This window comes from Staurois parvus, unplaced genomic scaffold (genome assembly GCF_062004578.1).
Source record: "Staurois parvus isolate SC_StPar_1 unplaced genomic scaffold, SC_StPar_1.0 ptg000570l, whole genome shotgun sequence".
NCBI classification, from domain to species: domain Eukaryota; kingdom Metazoa; phylum Chordata; class Amphibia; order Anura; family Ranidae; genus Staurois; species Staurois parvus.
Window position 1 is genome coordinate 460,395 of NW_028318366.1, and position 17,603 is coordinate 477,997.

The 17,603-nt window shown below is 45.4% G+C and overlaps 2 protein-coding genes across 2 annotated transcripts in view; both read left to right on the forward strand.

The window, feature by feature from the left end:
• LOC149450574 (uncharacterized) overlaps positions 1-17,094 on the forward strand; it is a 57,219-nt gene extending 40,125 nt beyond the window's left edge. The window contains exons 3-4 of the mRNA XM_089691702.1: positions 1,840-2,026; positions 15,072-17,094. Of these exons, the coding sequence (XP_089547828.1) occupies positions 1,840-2,026; positions 15,072-15,908 (1,024 nt within the window). The 3' untranslated portion in view covers positions 15,909-17,094. The remainder of the gene's footprint in view (positions 1-1,839; positions 2,027-15,071) is intronic.
• Positions 2,754-4,718, forward strand: LOC149450576 (uncharacterized). The gene is made up of 3 exons (XM_089691736.1): positions 2,754-2,830; positions 3,968-4,096; positions 4,441-4,718. The coding sequence occupies exons 1-3, from the start codon at positions 2,783-2,785 to the stop codon at positions 4,669-4,671; spliced, it is 408 nt and encodes a 135-aa protein (XP_089547862.1). The 5' UTR covers positions 2,754-2,782; the 3' UTR covers positions 4,672-4,718.
• Positions 17,095-17,603: the final 509 nt, after the last annotated feature.

Genomic DNA, 17,603 nt, shown 5'->3' on the forward strand with positions numbered 1-17,603 from the left:
ATAAATTCGTTAGATTACTCTACAGTGACTTGATTCATAAGTTCGTAAGTTTGGTGGAACTACAAGTAAACACATACAACAGTTTTACACACAGATCTACCAGCACTGTTAAACAACAGAGGAACACACAAGTGCATTAAATACCTATTTGGCCTGCTCTGCCTCCATAAAGCTCTTCTGATTGGAACTTTGTCTGTTTCCTCTTCTGTCTGGTGAGCATGTGTCTCTAGAACAGCGTTTTTCAACCACTGTGCCGCGGCACACTAGTGTGCCGTGAGATATTGTCTGGTGTGCAGTGGGAAAAATTGCAATTTCATCCGTAACATAGACCTTTTAATCCGGCCCGCGGAGCGTGATACTGTCAGGATGATCTGTCCCCCTCGACGTATCTGCGCATGTGCCGGAGATCGCCGATCGGCTGCTAATGCCTGAAACTGGCATATGCGCAGATACGTCGAGGGGGACAGATCCTCATAGGAGACAGATTTTCATGCTACACCGGAACGGCGCGGGAAGACGGCGAGAGGAACGCGCGGAGCAAAGGTAAGTGAATTGACACAGGGGGGGCTTGGGGACTTAATATGGGGGATGAATTAATATGGGGGATGAATTACTATGGGGGATGAATTACTATATGGGGGATGAATTACTATGGGGGATGAATTACTATGGGGGATGAATTACTATATGGGGGATGAATTACTATGGGGGATGAATTACTATATGGGGGATGAATTACTATGGGGGATGAATTACTATATGGGGGATGAATTACTATGGGGGATGAATTACTATATGGGGGATGAATTACTATAGGGGGGATGAATTACTATGGGGGATGAATTACTATGGGGGATGAATTACTATATGGGGGATTAATTACTATGGGGATGAATTACTATGGGGGATGAATTACTATGGGGGATGAATTACTATATGGGGGATGAATTACTATGGGGGATGAATTACTATATGGGGGATGAATTACTATGGGGGATGAATTACTATATGGGGGATGAATTACTATGGGGGATGAATTACTATATGGGGGATGAATTACTATGGGGGATGAATTACTATGGGGGATGAATTACTATATGGGGGATTAATTACTATGGGGGATGAATTACTATATGGGGGATGAATTATTATGCTTACTATGGGGGAATATTACTATACTTACTATGGATGACACATACACATCATTCATCTACTCTTGGTCCGGCCCCCGGGTCCAATTATAAAATACTTTATTATTTCATAATAAAGTAATTATAAAATAATTTCTTTGTGTTTGATTCCTATTCAAGAGAATTACTTTATATATAGTCAATATAGGCACAGAGGTAAATTTTTTTAACATTTTCTAATGGTGGTGTGCCTCGTGATTTTTTTCATGAAAAAAGTGTGCCTTTGCACAAAAAAGGTTGAAAAACACTGCTCTAGAAAATCCTAGCAGGGAGTTTTACACAGGCATAGATGTGAAACTGGCTGGGATTGGTTAAGGCTCTGTACAGTGTGAGGCTGTCTGTGATTGGCTCACCTTATACTAACTCTTAAAGGCATATTTTCCTTTTCTGCTTCTGCTAACACAATGAATATATAAATGTCATATAACAATCAAAGACATAAATCACAGCAATGATTCTGCTTTTGGCTTTAACATATGTACATATATACTGTACTGAGGTTATTGGCAGGTTTGGTATACACATATATGTGAACCATATTAGCAACCTAGGACTGGTCTTAGCTGGCCAGCTACAGGGGGGATGGGAAAGATCCTCCAATGAGCAGCTGATAAGTGTGGAATATTTGTCCTTCACTCTGAATCTGCAGGCAGGGAGATCACGTGTCGGGGGAGGGGATCAGAAACATCTCCTCTGTGAATGGCAGAGGGCCTCCATGTATGTATGAAGATTGGATTGTCTGTGTCCCACCAATCATTAACAGAGGAAACATCTCTGGAAGTGGAAACCTCCGGAAAGAGGGAAAGTCAACAGAAATGTTGGCCTATCAGATGCGGGTAAATACTCTAAGCCACACCTCTTTTCCTTAGATAAGGGGGTTTTGGATATAAAAGGGGAGGGGCTCTCAGACAAGGACTGACGCTGGACGGTGCACACGGATCTTCACAGACACTCATCTGATCCTCATCTCCACTCTCCACCAATCCAGACTCTCCATACCAGAACAGATTCTATGGGGAGCAGCCATTGGGAATCCTCGGGGGCGGTCCTATCATCCACCACAGCTCCCCTCACCTGGTAAAGTATAAATGAATCTCTCCTCTGTGAAATGTCATCTCATTTCTGAATCTGAGGGAGTTTGGACCTTCATAGTTTGTCTGATAGACATTTGGGGTTCAGTCCTCTTCCAAGGTGTCATCTCCACTCCACATCTCCAAGTCATGGAGTGGGGCAGAGTCAGTGGGAGGCGTCATCTAGACTCCATCCTGGTATTCTGCTGCAGAGACTGGAAGGTGACGGACTGATTGGGGGACCTTGTTGTCTACCAGTAGAGTCTGAATGAAGAATAGGGAACCTAAAAATTGTCCTGGGCAGGAAGGGGGTAAAAGTGCCCGGAATTGAAGGGGTTAAAGGGCAAATATGACAAGAAAACATTCAAAATGCTGAACACAGCACAAGGCCGTGATCACACCTTGAGACATTTCTCATGGCTGCAGTTCCTCTGAGCTCCACATGGTGGTGATCTCACTTATACTAAACAGGAAGTCTCTGTGGAAGACAGGAAGTGATGTCAGCTACAGACAGGAAATTCCATGTGGCACAAAGAAGAGGAGACATTGCTGGAAGTGGCAACAGAGGAGGTAATAAGATGTTATTTCCTATTTACACCCATTAACCCCCCATCACGTCCGTCCTCTGCCTCCATAGTCACGTCCGTCCTCTGCCTCCATAGTCACGTCCGTCCTCTTCCTCCATAGTCATGTCCGTCCTCTTCCTCCATAGTCACTGTGACGTCTTTTATCTCCAACAGATGATGATACACACATATATAGTGTGGGAACCCAGATGAACCCCTTCAGGGGCAGAACATTCCCCCACTTCCGGGGCCGGAACATTCTCCTCATTGTGGAGATACATTCTAGTAATATGGTCCTCTAAACAAACAGCACTGACAATAAATAGACAAGACAAGGACCATCCTGACCATACATGGCCTACAAAGGACAATGATGACACTACACAGGCAGCCAATGGGCAATCATTACACTATGCAGCCAACACAATGATGGAGTGCCGGGGTCAGGAGTATGGAGCATAGAGCCCCTTACATTGCTGCTCAGGAGGAAGAAAACATTCCCCAGCCGGCCATGAAGAATATGTTCCATCATTGGTGTCAGAGGGAGGGAAATACTGAGGGGTCTGAGGGAAGTAGAGGAGGTGAGGGGCTGTGAGGGTTTAGTAAAGCTGAAAGACTTTAGGGCCTCTGAAGGGGGAATCTGGGACCTTTTAAGGGGTAATCAGGCTGCAGGGCTTTGGGGGGAATAGGGGGCTGGAGGGCTCAGGGGACTCGGAGGGAGGGGAGGTCTCTGGGTCTGTGGTGCCCCCCCACCTGTACTTATTTTTCCGACCTTACAGAACCGGCAATCTTAACCATCTTATTGTCTCACTGGTCATGTGATATGTTCTGGAATATCAAGTAACATAGAGAAGGACATTCCTTCACTCAGTGAGCACTTGTTCTTAGAGGAGTCCTGATTCAGCTGCAAACCAGAAACAAAACAAACCCAACAGAGAAAAGGGGATTTCTGATCCAACAGGACAAGAGGGTTCCAGGTCCTTCAAGATGTAACAAACACTAAACAGTCCAATGTAAATATCTTCCCATGGGGGGAGTAGTCCTTACATGTCCATCAACCCTCCTATTCCCCCCTCACATCCACATCCTATTATTGTGTGACCAATACCATCCAAATCATTCTTACTTTCATTTCCCAAAGTTATCCGTCTACAAAGAGACCTGTATAGATCACATGATGGCACCAATGAGGATGGAGGCGGACCGGAGTCACATGACTGAGAAGATACTAAACCTCACCCTGGAAATCATCTACCTGCTGACCGGAGAGGTGAGGAGGATTCTGGGAGGTCACATGACATCACTCTTATCTCTATTAATAAAACACAGACCTGACCAAAGAGGTGAGGAGGATTCTGGGAGGTCACATGACATTACTTCTATCTCTATTAATAAAACACAGACCTGACCAGAGAGGTGAGGAGGATTCTGGGAGGTCACATGACATCACTCTCATCTCTATTAATAAAACACAGACCTGACCGGAGAGGTGAGGAGGATTCTGGGAGGTCACATGACATCACTCTTATCTCTATTAATAAAACAGGCCTGACCGGAGAGGTGAGGAGGATTCTGGGAGTCTAACATGATATTCCTATTGGTTCCTCAATACAGAGATTTCCTCTTCTGAAGTCAGGTGATCATATGACCATCACAGTGCCTCCATGTGACTCCCTAAACCCTGAGAGACACAACATGCAGAAGATTCTAGAAGTCACCAAGAAGATGATGGAGCTGCTGACAGGAGAGGTGAGCGGTGCCGGGAATTCTGGGACATTCTCCAGTAACAGACAAGGGATGTGTCTGGATGGTGACTGTATCATTGTGTGTGTCAGGTTCCTATAAGGTGTCAGGGTGTCACTGTCTATTTCTCCATGGAGGAGTGGGAGTATTTAGAAGGACACAAGGATCTCTACAAGGACGTCATGATGGACAATCAGCCGCCCCTCACATCACCGGGTAAGAGGAGACTTTATTGTAAAGGAGAGAGCAGTACGGAGGATCCACCTAGATCCCCCATCATCTGATAAACACATAGAAACAATGGATTCAGTCAGTGTGTGTGTTTCCTACAGATGGATCCAGTCATGGGAACCCACCAGAGAGATGTCCCCGTCCTCTGTATTCCCGGGATTCCACACAGGAAGGTCACACCATCCCTCACCATCATCAGGTAGATGATGACAATTATTGGTAGTTGTGATTTATACACAGCATGTTTGTTACAATGAATGTTTTATTATATCTTTCAGAGTGGAATCCTCGGGGATGATAATATTGATGTTAAAGAAGAGTATAAAGAGGAGGATGAGGAGTATGGAGTGATGGAGGAGTTTTCAGAAGGACACAAGGATATGATGGAGCCACCAAATACCAGGAACCCACCAGAGAGATGTCCCCGTCCTCTGTATTCCCGGGATTCCACACAGGAAGGTCACACCATCCCTCATCATTGCAAGGTTGGTGGGATGGAACATCTAGAACATGGACTTGTGGAGACAATGGATTTTGTGTGTGATGTCACAATCATAAATCTTACATTTTTCAGATGATATTTTCTCTCATTTCCTTGATTTAGAGTGGAGATCCAATCGATATAGAATTTGAGGTGAAAGCAGAAGAAGAAGAGGCGTATGTGAGGGATGATCAGCAGTCTATGGAGGAGGATGGAATAACGGGGACATTTATAGAGGAGGACACTCCTACAGAGATCAGCACAGGTGGGTCATGAACACTAAATCCATTCCTCCACCCATACTGCTCACTGATTGGTCCAGAGTAGGGCGGGGACTGGGTGATATCAGCCTGTAATCCCCTGGTCACTTTCCTGAGCTGTGTTCCCCGTCCTGTATTCCTGGATTTCTCTTCCAGGGGACCTTCTCTGTTATCTGCTGGCTGTGCCGGGTGGAGGGATATGTCTGTAGTGTCTCAGCCCCAAGTCACTGAGTGCAGTCTCAGGAGATGGGAGGCAGCGGTGTGGGACCTACATAGTTACATAGTTAGTCTGGCTGAAAAAAGACATTCCATCTAGTTGTACCATTAAAAATAAAAGTTATAATCCGACACCCACAGCTGATCCACCAGAAGGCAAAAATCCAGCAAAGCACGATCCGATCTCCTCCTGCAGGGGAAAAAATTCCTTCCTGACCCCCCGAGAGGCAATCGGATATTCCCTGGATCAACTTTCCCTATAAATGTTATATCCAGTTATATTCTGTGTATCCAAGAAAGAATCCAGGACTTTCCTACAGCAACCCCCCCTTATGTATTATACATGGAGATCATATCCCCCCCTTATGTATTATACATGGAGATCATATCCCCCCTTATGTATTATACATGGAGATCATATCCCCCCTTATGTATTATACATATAGATCATATCCCCCCTTATGTATTATACATGGAGATCATATCCCCCTTATGTATTATACATGGAGATCATATCCCCCCTTATGTATTATACATGGATATCATATCCCCCTTATGTATTATACATGGAGATCATATCCCCCCCTTATGTATTATACATGGTGATCATATCCCCCCTTATGTATTATACATGGAGATCATATCCCCCCCTTATGTATTATACATGGAGATCATATCCCCCTTATGTATTATACATGGAGATCATATCCCCCTTATGTATTATACATGGAGATCATATCCCCCCCTTATGTATTATACATGGAGATCATATCCCCCCTTATGTGTTATACATGGAGATCATATCCCCCTTATGTATTATACATGGAGATCATATCCCCCCTTATGTATTATACATGGAGATCATATCCCCCCCTCATGTATTATACATGGAGATCATATCCCCCTTATGTATTATACATGGAGATCATATCCCCCTTATGTATTATACATGGAGATCATATCCCCCCTTTATGTATTATACATGGAGATCATATCCCCCCCTTATGTATTATACATGGAGATCATATCCCCCCTTATGTATTATACATGGAGATCATATCCCTCCTTATGTATTATACATGGAGATCATATCCCCCCCTTATGTATTATACATGGAGATCATATCCCCCTTATGTATTATACATGGAGATCATATCCCCCCTTATGTATTATACATGGAGATCATATCCCCCTTATGTATTATACATGGAGATCATATCCCCCCCTTATGTATTATACATGGTGATCATATCCCCCCCTTATGTATTATACATGGAGATCATATCCCCCCTTATGTATTATACATGGAGATCATATCCCCCTTATGTATTATACATGGAGATCATATCCCCCCTTATGTGTTATACATGGAGATCATATCCCCCTTATGTATTATACATGGAGATCATATCCCCCCTTATGTATTATACATGGAGATCATATCCCCCCTTATGTATTATACATGGAGATCATATCCCCCCTTATGTATTATACATGGAGATCATATCCCCCCTTATGTATTATACATGGAGATCATATCCCCCTTATGTATTATACATGGAGATCATATCCCCCTTATGTATTATACATGGAGATCATATCCTCCCCTTATGTATTATACATGGAGATCATATCACCCCTTATGTATTATACATGGAGATCATATCCCCCCCTTATGTATTATACATGGCGATCATATCCCCCTTATGTATTATACATTTAGATCATATCCCCCTTATGTATTATACATGGAGATCATATCCCCCCCTTATGTATTATACATGGAGATCATATCCCCCCTTATGTGTTATACATGGAGATCATATCCCCCTTATGTATTATACATGGAGATCATATCCCCCCTTATGTATTATACATGGAGATCATATCCCCCCCTCATGTATTATACATGGAGATCATATCCCCCTTATGTATTATACATGGAGATCATATCCCCCTTATGTATTATACATGGAGATCATATCCCCCCCTTATGTATTATACATGGAGATCATATCCCCCCTTATGTATTATACATGGAGATCATATCCCTCCTTATGTATTATACATGGAGATCATATCCCCCCCTTATGTATTATACATGGAGATCATATCCCCCTTATGTATTATACATGGAGATCATACCCCCCTTGTGTATTATACATGGAGATCATACCCCCCCTTATATATTATACATGGTGATCATATCCCCCCCTTATGTATTATACATGGAGATCATATCCCCCCTTATGTGTTATACATGGAGATCATATCCCCCTTATGTATTATACATGGAGATCATATCCCCCTTATGTATTATACATGGAGATCATATCCCCCCTTATGTATTATACATGGAGATCATATCCCCCCCTTATGTATTATACATGGAGATCATATCCCCCCCTTATGTATTATACATGGAGATCATATCCCCCCCTTATGTATTATACATGGAGATCATATCCCCCCTTATGTGTTATACATGGAGATCATATCCCCCTTATGTATTCTACATGGAGATCATATCCCCCCTTATGTATTATACATGGAGATCATATCCCCCCTTATGTATTATACATGGAGATCATATCCCCCCTTATGTATTATACATGGAGATCATATCCCCCTTATGTATTATACATGGAGATCATATCCCCCTTATGTATTATACATGGAGATCATATCCCCCTTATGTATTATACATGGAGATCATATCCCCCCTTATGTATTATACATGGAGATCATATCCCCCCTTATGTATTATACATGGAGATCATATCCCCCCTTATGTATTATACATGGAGATCATATCCCCCCTTATGTATTATACATGGAGATCATATCCCCCCTTATGTATTATACATGGAGATCATATCCCCCCCTTATGTATTATACATGGAGATCATATCCCCCCTTAATCTCCTCTTCTCAGTAGAGAATACATTCAGTTCCTCTAATCTTTCCTCATAGCTGATCTCCTCCATGCCTCGTATCAGTTTGGTTGCCCTTCTCTGTACTTCCTCCAGTTCCCCAATGTTCTTTTTGTGAATTGGAGCTCAAAACTGAACTGCATATTCCAGATGAGGTCTTACTAATTATTTGTACCCGGGGGGGGGGAGGGGGGGTGATATCTCTCTCTCTGGAGTCTATACCTCTCCTAATACAAGAGAGGATTTTGCTCGCTTTAGAACCCGCAGCTTTTCATTGCTGCCATTATTAAGCTTGTGATCTACTAGAACCCCCAGATCCTTCTCCACCACTGACCCCCCCCCCAGATCCTTCTCCACCATTGCCCCCCCCCCCCAGATCCTTCTCCACCATTGACCCCCCCCAGATCCTTCTCCACCATTGACCCCCCCCAGATCCTTCTCCACCAATGACCCCTACCACTCCAGATCCTTCTCGACCATTCTCCCCCAGATCCTTCACCATTGACCCTCACAGAGCCTTCTCCACCATTGAACCCTCAAGATCCTTCTCCACCATTGACCCCCCCAGATACTTTTCCACCATTGACCCCCCATATCCCTCTCCCCCATTGAACCCCTTCAGATCCTTCACCATTGACCTCCCCTGATCCTTCTCCACAATTGATCCCCCCAGATCCTTCTCCACCATTGACCCCCCCAGTTGTACCCCCCTAGTATGTATGATGCATATTCTTAGCCCCCCCAAGTGCAGAACCTTACATTTATCACCATTATCCCTCATTGGCCCCATAGCCCCCCAATTACACAGAGCATTGAGGTCGGCTTGTAAGTTGGAGACATCCTGTAAGGACGTTATTCCCCGGCACAGCTTGGTGTCATCTGCAAAGACTGGAATGGGATTTATAATCTCACACCCCATATTGTTTATATATATATTAATAAGTAAGGGTCCCAACACTGAACCTTGGGGTACCCCACTAATAACACTGAACCTTGGGGTACCCCACTGATAACACTGATCCCTGGCGTACCCGACTAATCACACTGAACCTTGGGGTACCCCACTAATCACACTGAACCTTGGGGTACCCCACTAATCACACTGAACCTTGGGGTACCCCACTAATAACACTGAACCCTGGGGTACCCCACTAATAACACTGAACCCTGGGGTACCCCACTAATAACACTGAACCCTGGGGTACCCGACTAATCACACTGAACCTTGGGGTACCCCACTAATAACACTGAACCCTGGGGTACCCCACTAATAACACTGAACCCTGGGGTACCCCACTAATAACACTGAACCCTGGGGTACCCCACTAATAACACTGAACCCTGGGGTACCCGACTAATCACACTGAACCCTGGGGTACCCGACTAATCACACTGAACCCTGGGGTACCCCACTAATAACACTGAACCCTGGGGTACCCGACTAATCACACTGAACCCTGGGGTACCCCACTAATAACACTGAACCTTGGGATACACCACTGATGACACTGAACTTTGGGGTCCCCCACTAATAGAACTGAGCCTTGGAGTACCCCACTAATAACACTGAACTCTTGGGTACCCCACTGACACCCCCAGAGTATGAATCATTAACCACTACTCTCTGAATACGATCTTTTATCCAGTTTTCTATCCATTTACATTCAGATTTTTCCAGTCCGTAGACTTTACCTTACATATTAGCCATCCCTCTGTCCACGTATACCACGTCCACCGCCACCCCTCTGTCCATGTATACCACGTCCACCACCACCCCTCTGTCCAAGTATACCACGTCCACCGCCACCCCTCTGTCCAAGTATACCACGTCCACCACCACCCCTCTGTCCAAGTATACCATGTCCACTGCCACTCCACTGTCCAAGTATACCACGTCCACTCCTCTGTCCGAATATACCATGTCCCCCGCCACCTCTCTGTCCATGTATACCACATCCACCGCTACCCCTCTGTCCAAGTATACCATGTCCACCCCCACCCCTCTGACCACGTATACCACGTCCACCGCCTCCCCTCCGTCCAAGTATACCATGTCCACCGCCACTCCTCCGTCCAAGTATACCACGTCCACAGCCACCCCTCTGTCCAAGTGTACCACGTCCACAGCCACCCCTCTGTCCAAGTATAGCATGTCCACAGCCACCCCTCTGTCCAAGTGTACCACGTCCACAGCCACCCCTCTGTCCAAGTATAGCATGTCCACAGCCACCCCTCTGTCCAAGTATAGCATGTCCACAGCCACCCCTCTGTCCAAGTATAGCATGTCCACAGCCACCCCTCTGTCCAAGTGTACCACTTCAACAGCCACCCCTCTGTCCAAGTGTACCACGTCCACAGCCACCCCTCTGTCCAAGTGTACCACGTCCACCGCCACCCCTCGGTCCAAGTGTAGCACGTCCACCACCACCCCTCTTTCCAAGTGTAGCACGTCTACCGCCACCCCTCTGTCCAAGTGTACCACGTCTACCGCCACCCCTCTGTCCAAGTGTACCACGTCCACCGCCACCCCTCTGTCCAAGTGTAGCACGTCTACCGCCACCCCTCTGTCCAAGTGTAGCACGTCTACCGCCACCCCTCTTTCCAAGTGTAGCACGTCTACCGCCACCCCTCTGTCCAAGTGTACCACATCCACCGCCACCCCTCTGTCCAAGTATACCACGTCCACCGCCACCCCTCTGTCCACGTGTACCACGTCCACCGCCACCCCTCTGTCCACGTGTACCATGTCCACCGCCTCCCCTCCGTCCAAGTGTACCACGTCCACAGCCACCCCTCCGTCCAAGTGTACCGCGTCCACAGCCACCCCTCTGTCCAAGTGTACCACATCCACCGCCACCCCTCTGTCCAAGTATATCACGTCCACCGCTACCCCTCTGTCCAAGTATACCATGTCCACCGCCACCCCTCTGACCACGTATACCACGTCCACAGCCACCCCTCTGTCCAAGTATAGCATGTCCACAGCCACCCCTCCGTCCAAGTATAGCATGTCCACAGCCACCCCTCTGTCCAAGTGTACCACATCCACCGCCACCCCTCTGTCCAAGTATATCACATCCACCGCTACCCCTCTGTCCAAGTATACCATGTCCACCGCTACCCCTCTGTCCAAGTGTACCACGTCCACAGCCACCCCTCTGTCCAAGTATAGCATGTCCACAGCCACCCCTCTGTCCAAGTGTACCACGTCCACCGCCACCCCTCTTTCCAAGTGTAGCACGTCTACCGCCACCCCTCTGTCCAAGTATACCACGTCCACCGCCACCCCTCTGTCCAAGTGTACCACGTCCACCGCCACCCCTCTGTCCACGTGTACCACGTCCACCGCCTCCCCTCTGTCCAAGTGTACCACGTCCACCGCCACCCCTCTGTCCAAGTGTACCACGTCCACCGCCACCCCTCTGTCCAAGTATACCACGTCCACCGCCACCCCTCTGTCCACGTGTACCACGTCCACCGCCACCCCTCTGTCCACGTGTACCACGTCCACCGCCTCCCCTCTGTCCAAGTGTACCACGTCCACAGCCACCCCTCCGTCCAAGTGTACCACGTCCACCGCCACCCCTCCGTCCAAGTGTACCACGTCCACCGCCACCCCTCTGTCCAAGTGTACCACGTCCACCGCCACCCCTCTGTCCAAGTGTACCACGTCCACCGCCACCCCTCTGTCCAAGTGTAGCACGTGCACCGCCACCCCTCTGTCCAATTGTACCACGTCCACCGCCACCCCTCTGTCCAATTGTACCACGTCCACCGTCACCCCTCTGTCCAAGTGTACCACGTTCTAAGCCACCCCTCTGTCCAAGGATTTGGTCACCTCCAATCTAACCTGTTTCATGATGGTTTAATCCCAGATCACCTCTACATGTTGTCTACAGTAAACATTTAAGCTTCCACTGATTACAGAATACTAATACTGTGAGTCCTGACCCCTTATACTATATAACTTGTACATTACATACTCCTGACCCCTGCACTATATACTCTATGTTGTACATTACATACTCCTGACCCCTGCACTATATACTCTATGTTGTACATTACATACTCCTGACCCCTGCACTATATACTCTATGTTGTACATTACATACTCCTGACCCCTGCACTATATACTGTATGCTGTACATTACATACTCCTGACCCCTGCACTATATACTCCATGTTGTACATTACATACTCCTGACCCCTGCACTATATACTCTATGTTGTACATTACATACTCCTGACCCCTGCACTATATACTGTATGCTGTACATTACATACTCCTGACCCCTGCACTATATACTCCATGTTGTACATTACATACTCCTGACCCCTGCACTATATACTCTATGTTGTGTATTACATACTCCTGACCCCTGCACTATATACTCTATGTTGTAGATTACATACTCCTGACCCCTGCACTATATACTCTGTTGTACATTCCATACTCCTGACCCTTATACTATATAACTTGTACATTACATACTCCTGACCCCTTCACTATATACTCTGTTGTACATTACATACTCCTGACCCCTGCACTATATACTCTATGTTGTACATTACATACTCCTGACCCCTGCACTATATACTCTATGCTGTACATTACATACTCCTGACCCCTGCACTATATACTCTATGTTGTACATTACATACTCCTGACCCCTGCACTATATACTCTATGTTGTACATTACATACTCCTGACCCCTGCACTATATACTGTATGCTGTACATTACATACTCCTGACCCCTGCACTATATACTCCATGTTGTACATTACATACTCCTGACCCCTGCACTATATACTCTATGTTGTGTATTACATACTCCTGACCCCTGCACTATATACTCTATGTTGTAGATTACATACTCCTGACCCCTGCACTATATACTCTGTTGTACATTCCATACTCCTGACCCTGCACTATATACTCTGTTGTACATTACATACTCCTGACCCCTGGACTATATACTCTGTTGTACATTACATACTCCTGACCCTGCACTATATACTCTATGTTGTACATTACATACTCCTGACCCCTGCACTATACATTCGGTTGTACATTACATCCTCCTGACCCCTGCACTATATAGTCTATGTTGTACATTATATACTCCTGACCCCTGCACTATATACTCTGTTGTACATTACATACTCCTGACCCCTGCACTATATACGCTATGCTGTACATTAGCTACTCCTGACCCCTGGACTATATACTCTGTTGTACATTACATACTCCTGACCCTGCACTATATACTCTATGTTGTACATTACATACTCCTGACCCCTGCACTATATACTGTATGTTGTACATTACATACTCCTGACCCCTGCACTATATACTGTATGTTGTACATTACATACTCCTGACCCCTGCACTATATACTCTGTTGTACATTACATACTCCTGACCCCTGCACTATATACTCTGTTGTACATTACATACTTCTGACCCCTGCACTATATACTCTATGTTGTACATTACATCCTCCTGACCCCTGCACTATATACTCTGTTGTACATTACATACTCCTGACCGCTGCACTATATACTCTATGTTGTACATTACATACTCCTGACCCCTGCACTATATACTCTATGTTGTACATTACATACTCCTAACCCCTGCACTATATACTCCATGTTGTACATTACATACTCCTGACTTCTGCTCTCCCCCCACTTCTATATTTACACATAATATGGATTCTCTTTTGTTCCCCCCATTTCCTACCATTTGGACATTTTATATCGGATGATGTGATTGGAGCACAGACTTTTACATGGTGATAATAATGTGATAACATCCTCCAATTTTGGACCCTTAAACAGAAAGTGATAATGAGGGAGGAGTCAATACCCCAATGATGGTGGTCTTCAGGATCAGTCCAGTCTTCATCTTGGTTGTTCTCCCCCATCCTCACTCTCTGACCTCTGGTGGGGCTCAGCCCCGCTGTTCTTCATGACTAAATCATGGACTAAATAAGGAAGTGCAGTACTTCTTGTGTTGGGAAGATGGCGATGAGTGATAGAGGGGGTGGGGACCCTCGTCCTATAATCCCCTCATCACTGTCCCTCCTATAAAATACAGTTCTGGTTGTTTCCTCACTCTCTGACTAAGGTCCATGAATAAAGAAATGACCTGGTAGGAGATCAGAGGAGCCATTTCCTAGTTCCCTTGATGGTGGAATTGTAAGCTCCTCAGAGACCAAGCTGCCTGATGTGGGCGGAGTCCTGGTTTGGGGGAACCAATCGGCTCCTGTCTAGTAATCCTCTTTGTCTTTGTATTTTAGTCCATGGCCGGGAGATGAGGAAAACCTCAGAGGATTGTCTCACTTTGTCTCCAGACTGGAAAGTAGATGATGAGGACATCACACAGTATAGTCCAGGAGAAAACCCGGCTCCCTCCAATGTCCATCCGGCACCACCCAGTGTAGATGGACCATCGGATTCCTCGTATCCTGAGGAACCTCAGACTGTGCGGGACCGGGCCGGCCTTCCAACAGGGAAGAGGTTCTTCTGTACTGAGTGCGGGAAGGGGTTCTGTTCTAAGTACAATCTTAATGTACATAAAAGATCTCACACGGGAGAGAAGCCATATTTCTGTTCGGAGTGCGGGAAATGTTTTTCACATATGTCCAATCTTTACACACATCGGAGATCTCACACAGGTGATAAGTCGTATTTCTGTCCTGAGTGTGGGAAATGTTTTTCACACAAGTCCCATCTTTACAGACATCAGAGATCTCACACGGGGGAGAAGCCGTATTCCTGTCCTGAGTGCGGCAAATGTTTTTCACGGAAGTCCAATCTTTACACACATCAGAGATCTCACACGGGGGAGAAGCCATATTCCTGTCCTGAGTGTGGGAAATGTTTTTCATACAAGTCCTATCTTTACATACATCAGAGATCTCACACAGGGGAGAAGCCGTATTCCTGTCCTGAGTGCGGGAAATGTTTTTCACGGAAGTCCAATCTTTACACACATCAGAGATCTCACACAGGGGAGAAGCCGTATTCCTGTCCTGAGTGCGGAAAATGTTTTTCACAGAATTCCGATCTTTACATACATCAGAGATCTCACACGGGGGAGAAGCCATATTCCTGTCCTGAGTGTGGAAAATGTTTTTCACGGAAGTTCCATCTTTCCAAACATCAGAGATCTCACACGGGGCAGAAGCCACTTTCCTGTCCTGAGTGAGGGAAATGTTCCTCGCTGAAGTCCTGTCTTCCTGTACATCAGGGGTCCCACAACACCCTGGAGGTGTTTTAGTGTCCTGAGTGTGGGAAATGTCTTCTAGATGAATGTTGCTGGACATCCCAGCTCTCATGTGGGGAAGAAGCACACCCTGATATACTCCATGGCTGATCTTCATCATAGAAGAAACAGTTCATAAGGAGATGAGGCCCCCAAAGACATGGATGAAGTGCAGTAAATGTCGGGGTGCAGAGTGGTCAGTAGATCCTGGAAATGAAGGACACAACTTCAGCCCTTCTTGGGTGTCGGAGTTGCGTTTCCTGATAATGATATAGCGGGTTACAGAGCTAGAAGCCGGGAGAGCCCAGATCTCGTTATCGGGGAACTTTACACAGACAACAAGAACTTCTGAAGTTGATGTCCTTCATTTCAAGGCTCTACAGAACAGTGGTGACCCCGAAGCATCTCTCTGTCTTCAGTCCATCCTTCTCCCATCCCCCAACAGGAGGGAAGGAGAACTCCGCCCCAAACTAGGGGGGAACTTTCCTCTCATTATTTCCCTTGGCTTTTGTGTGGGTTTGTGTGGTTGGAGGAGTGCGGCACGAGATGGAACACAGCTTGTTGTTCTATGTCTACATATGGGGTCTGGGTAGAGGGGATCCACCGGAAAATATTTCTACTCTTTGATTTTGTGCAAATCGTTTCTGTTTTCACTTTGAAGGTCGGTATTATGTGTGGTTTGTAAAAGGGATTGGCCCAATAGATACCGCCCCACTTAGAGAATAGATGAACTAATATGACCAGCATTCATTCAGCCATGTCACATGTTGGTCTTTTCATACAGTGATTTCCTATGATCATTGGCTCAAACTAGTGGCAATAATGTGGTATTAAACTGTTTTTCTTGATTGAGGTATTTTGGAAGTAATACATTATTATGGCCACTAGAGGGAGCTGACGATTATAGGAAATCACTGAGTTTATTAAAATATGGCCAGAATTTGTCACAGCTGGACACATGCTTGTTACACTCCCCCAATATATTTTTTGCATAGTCCCCTTAGTTTACTATGTTAGGGGTAATTTCGTACAAAGACCTGAGATCATACATTTTCAAACATTGAAGATATAAATTACATAAAACCACAGAATTAAACCAACCATTGATTTAAAACCAAAAATACCTCATTTGGCCATTAGATGACGCTAAGTATCCTAGCAATTAGCACCATCTAGTGTCCAAAGTGTCAGGGAACACCTGAACAATTGATTTAGCTGACTAAATCAATTGTTCAGGTGTTCCCTGACACTTTTGGACACTAGATGGTGCTAATTGCTAGGATACTTAGCGTCATCTAAAGGCCAAATGAGGTATTTTTGGTTTTAATCACAGTGTCTCCAATACAAAAAATGATTTATAAAAATAACTTAATCTGAAAAATTCTTTAAGAACTCAAACAAGATCTGTGTAGGTATAGACTGCAGAGTATGAAAATCAATATTTATTTACATAAGTCACTTACAAACACCATAAACAATAGTCAGATTGTGATTTACACTGACACTAAGATGTTTCTGTAAAAATTCTAAAATAGAGTGAATTAAATTCAATAATTAGTCTCCCTGTAAACATCGTAACCAATAAAAACGGACAATAATCTGTCTCCTGCAGAAGGAATAAACTATGCAGAATAGTCC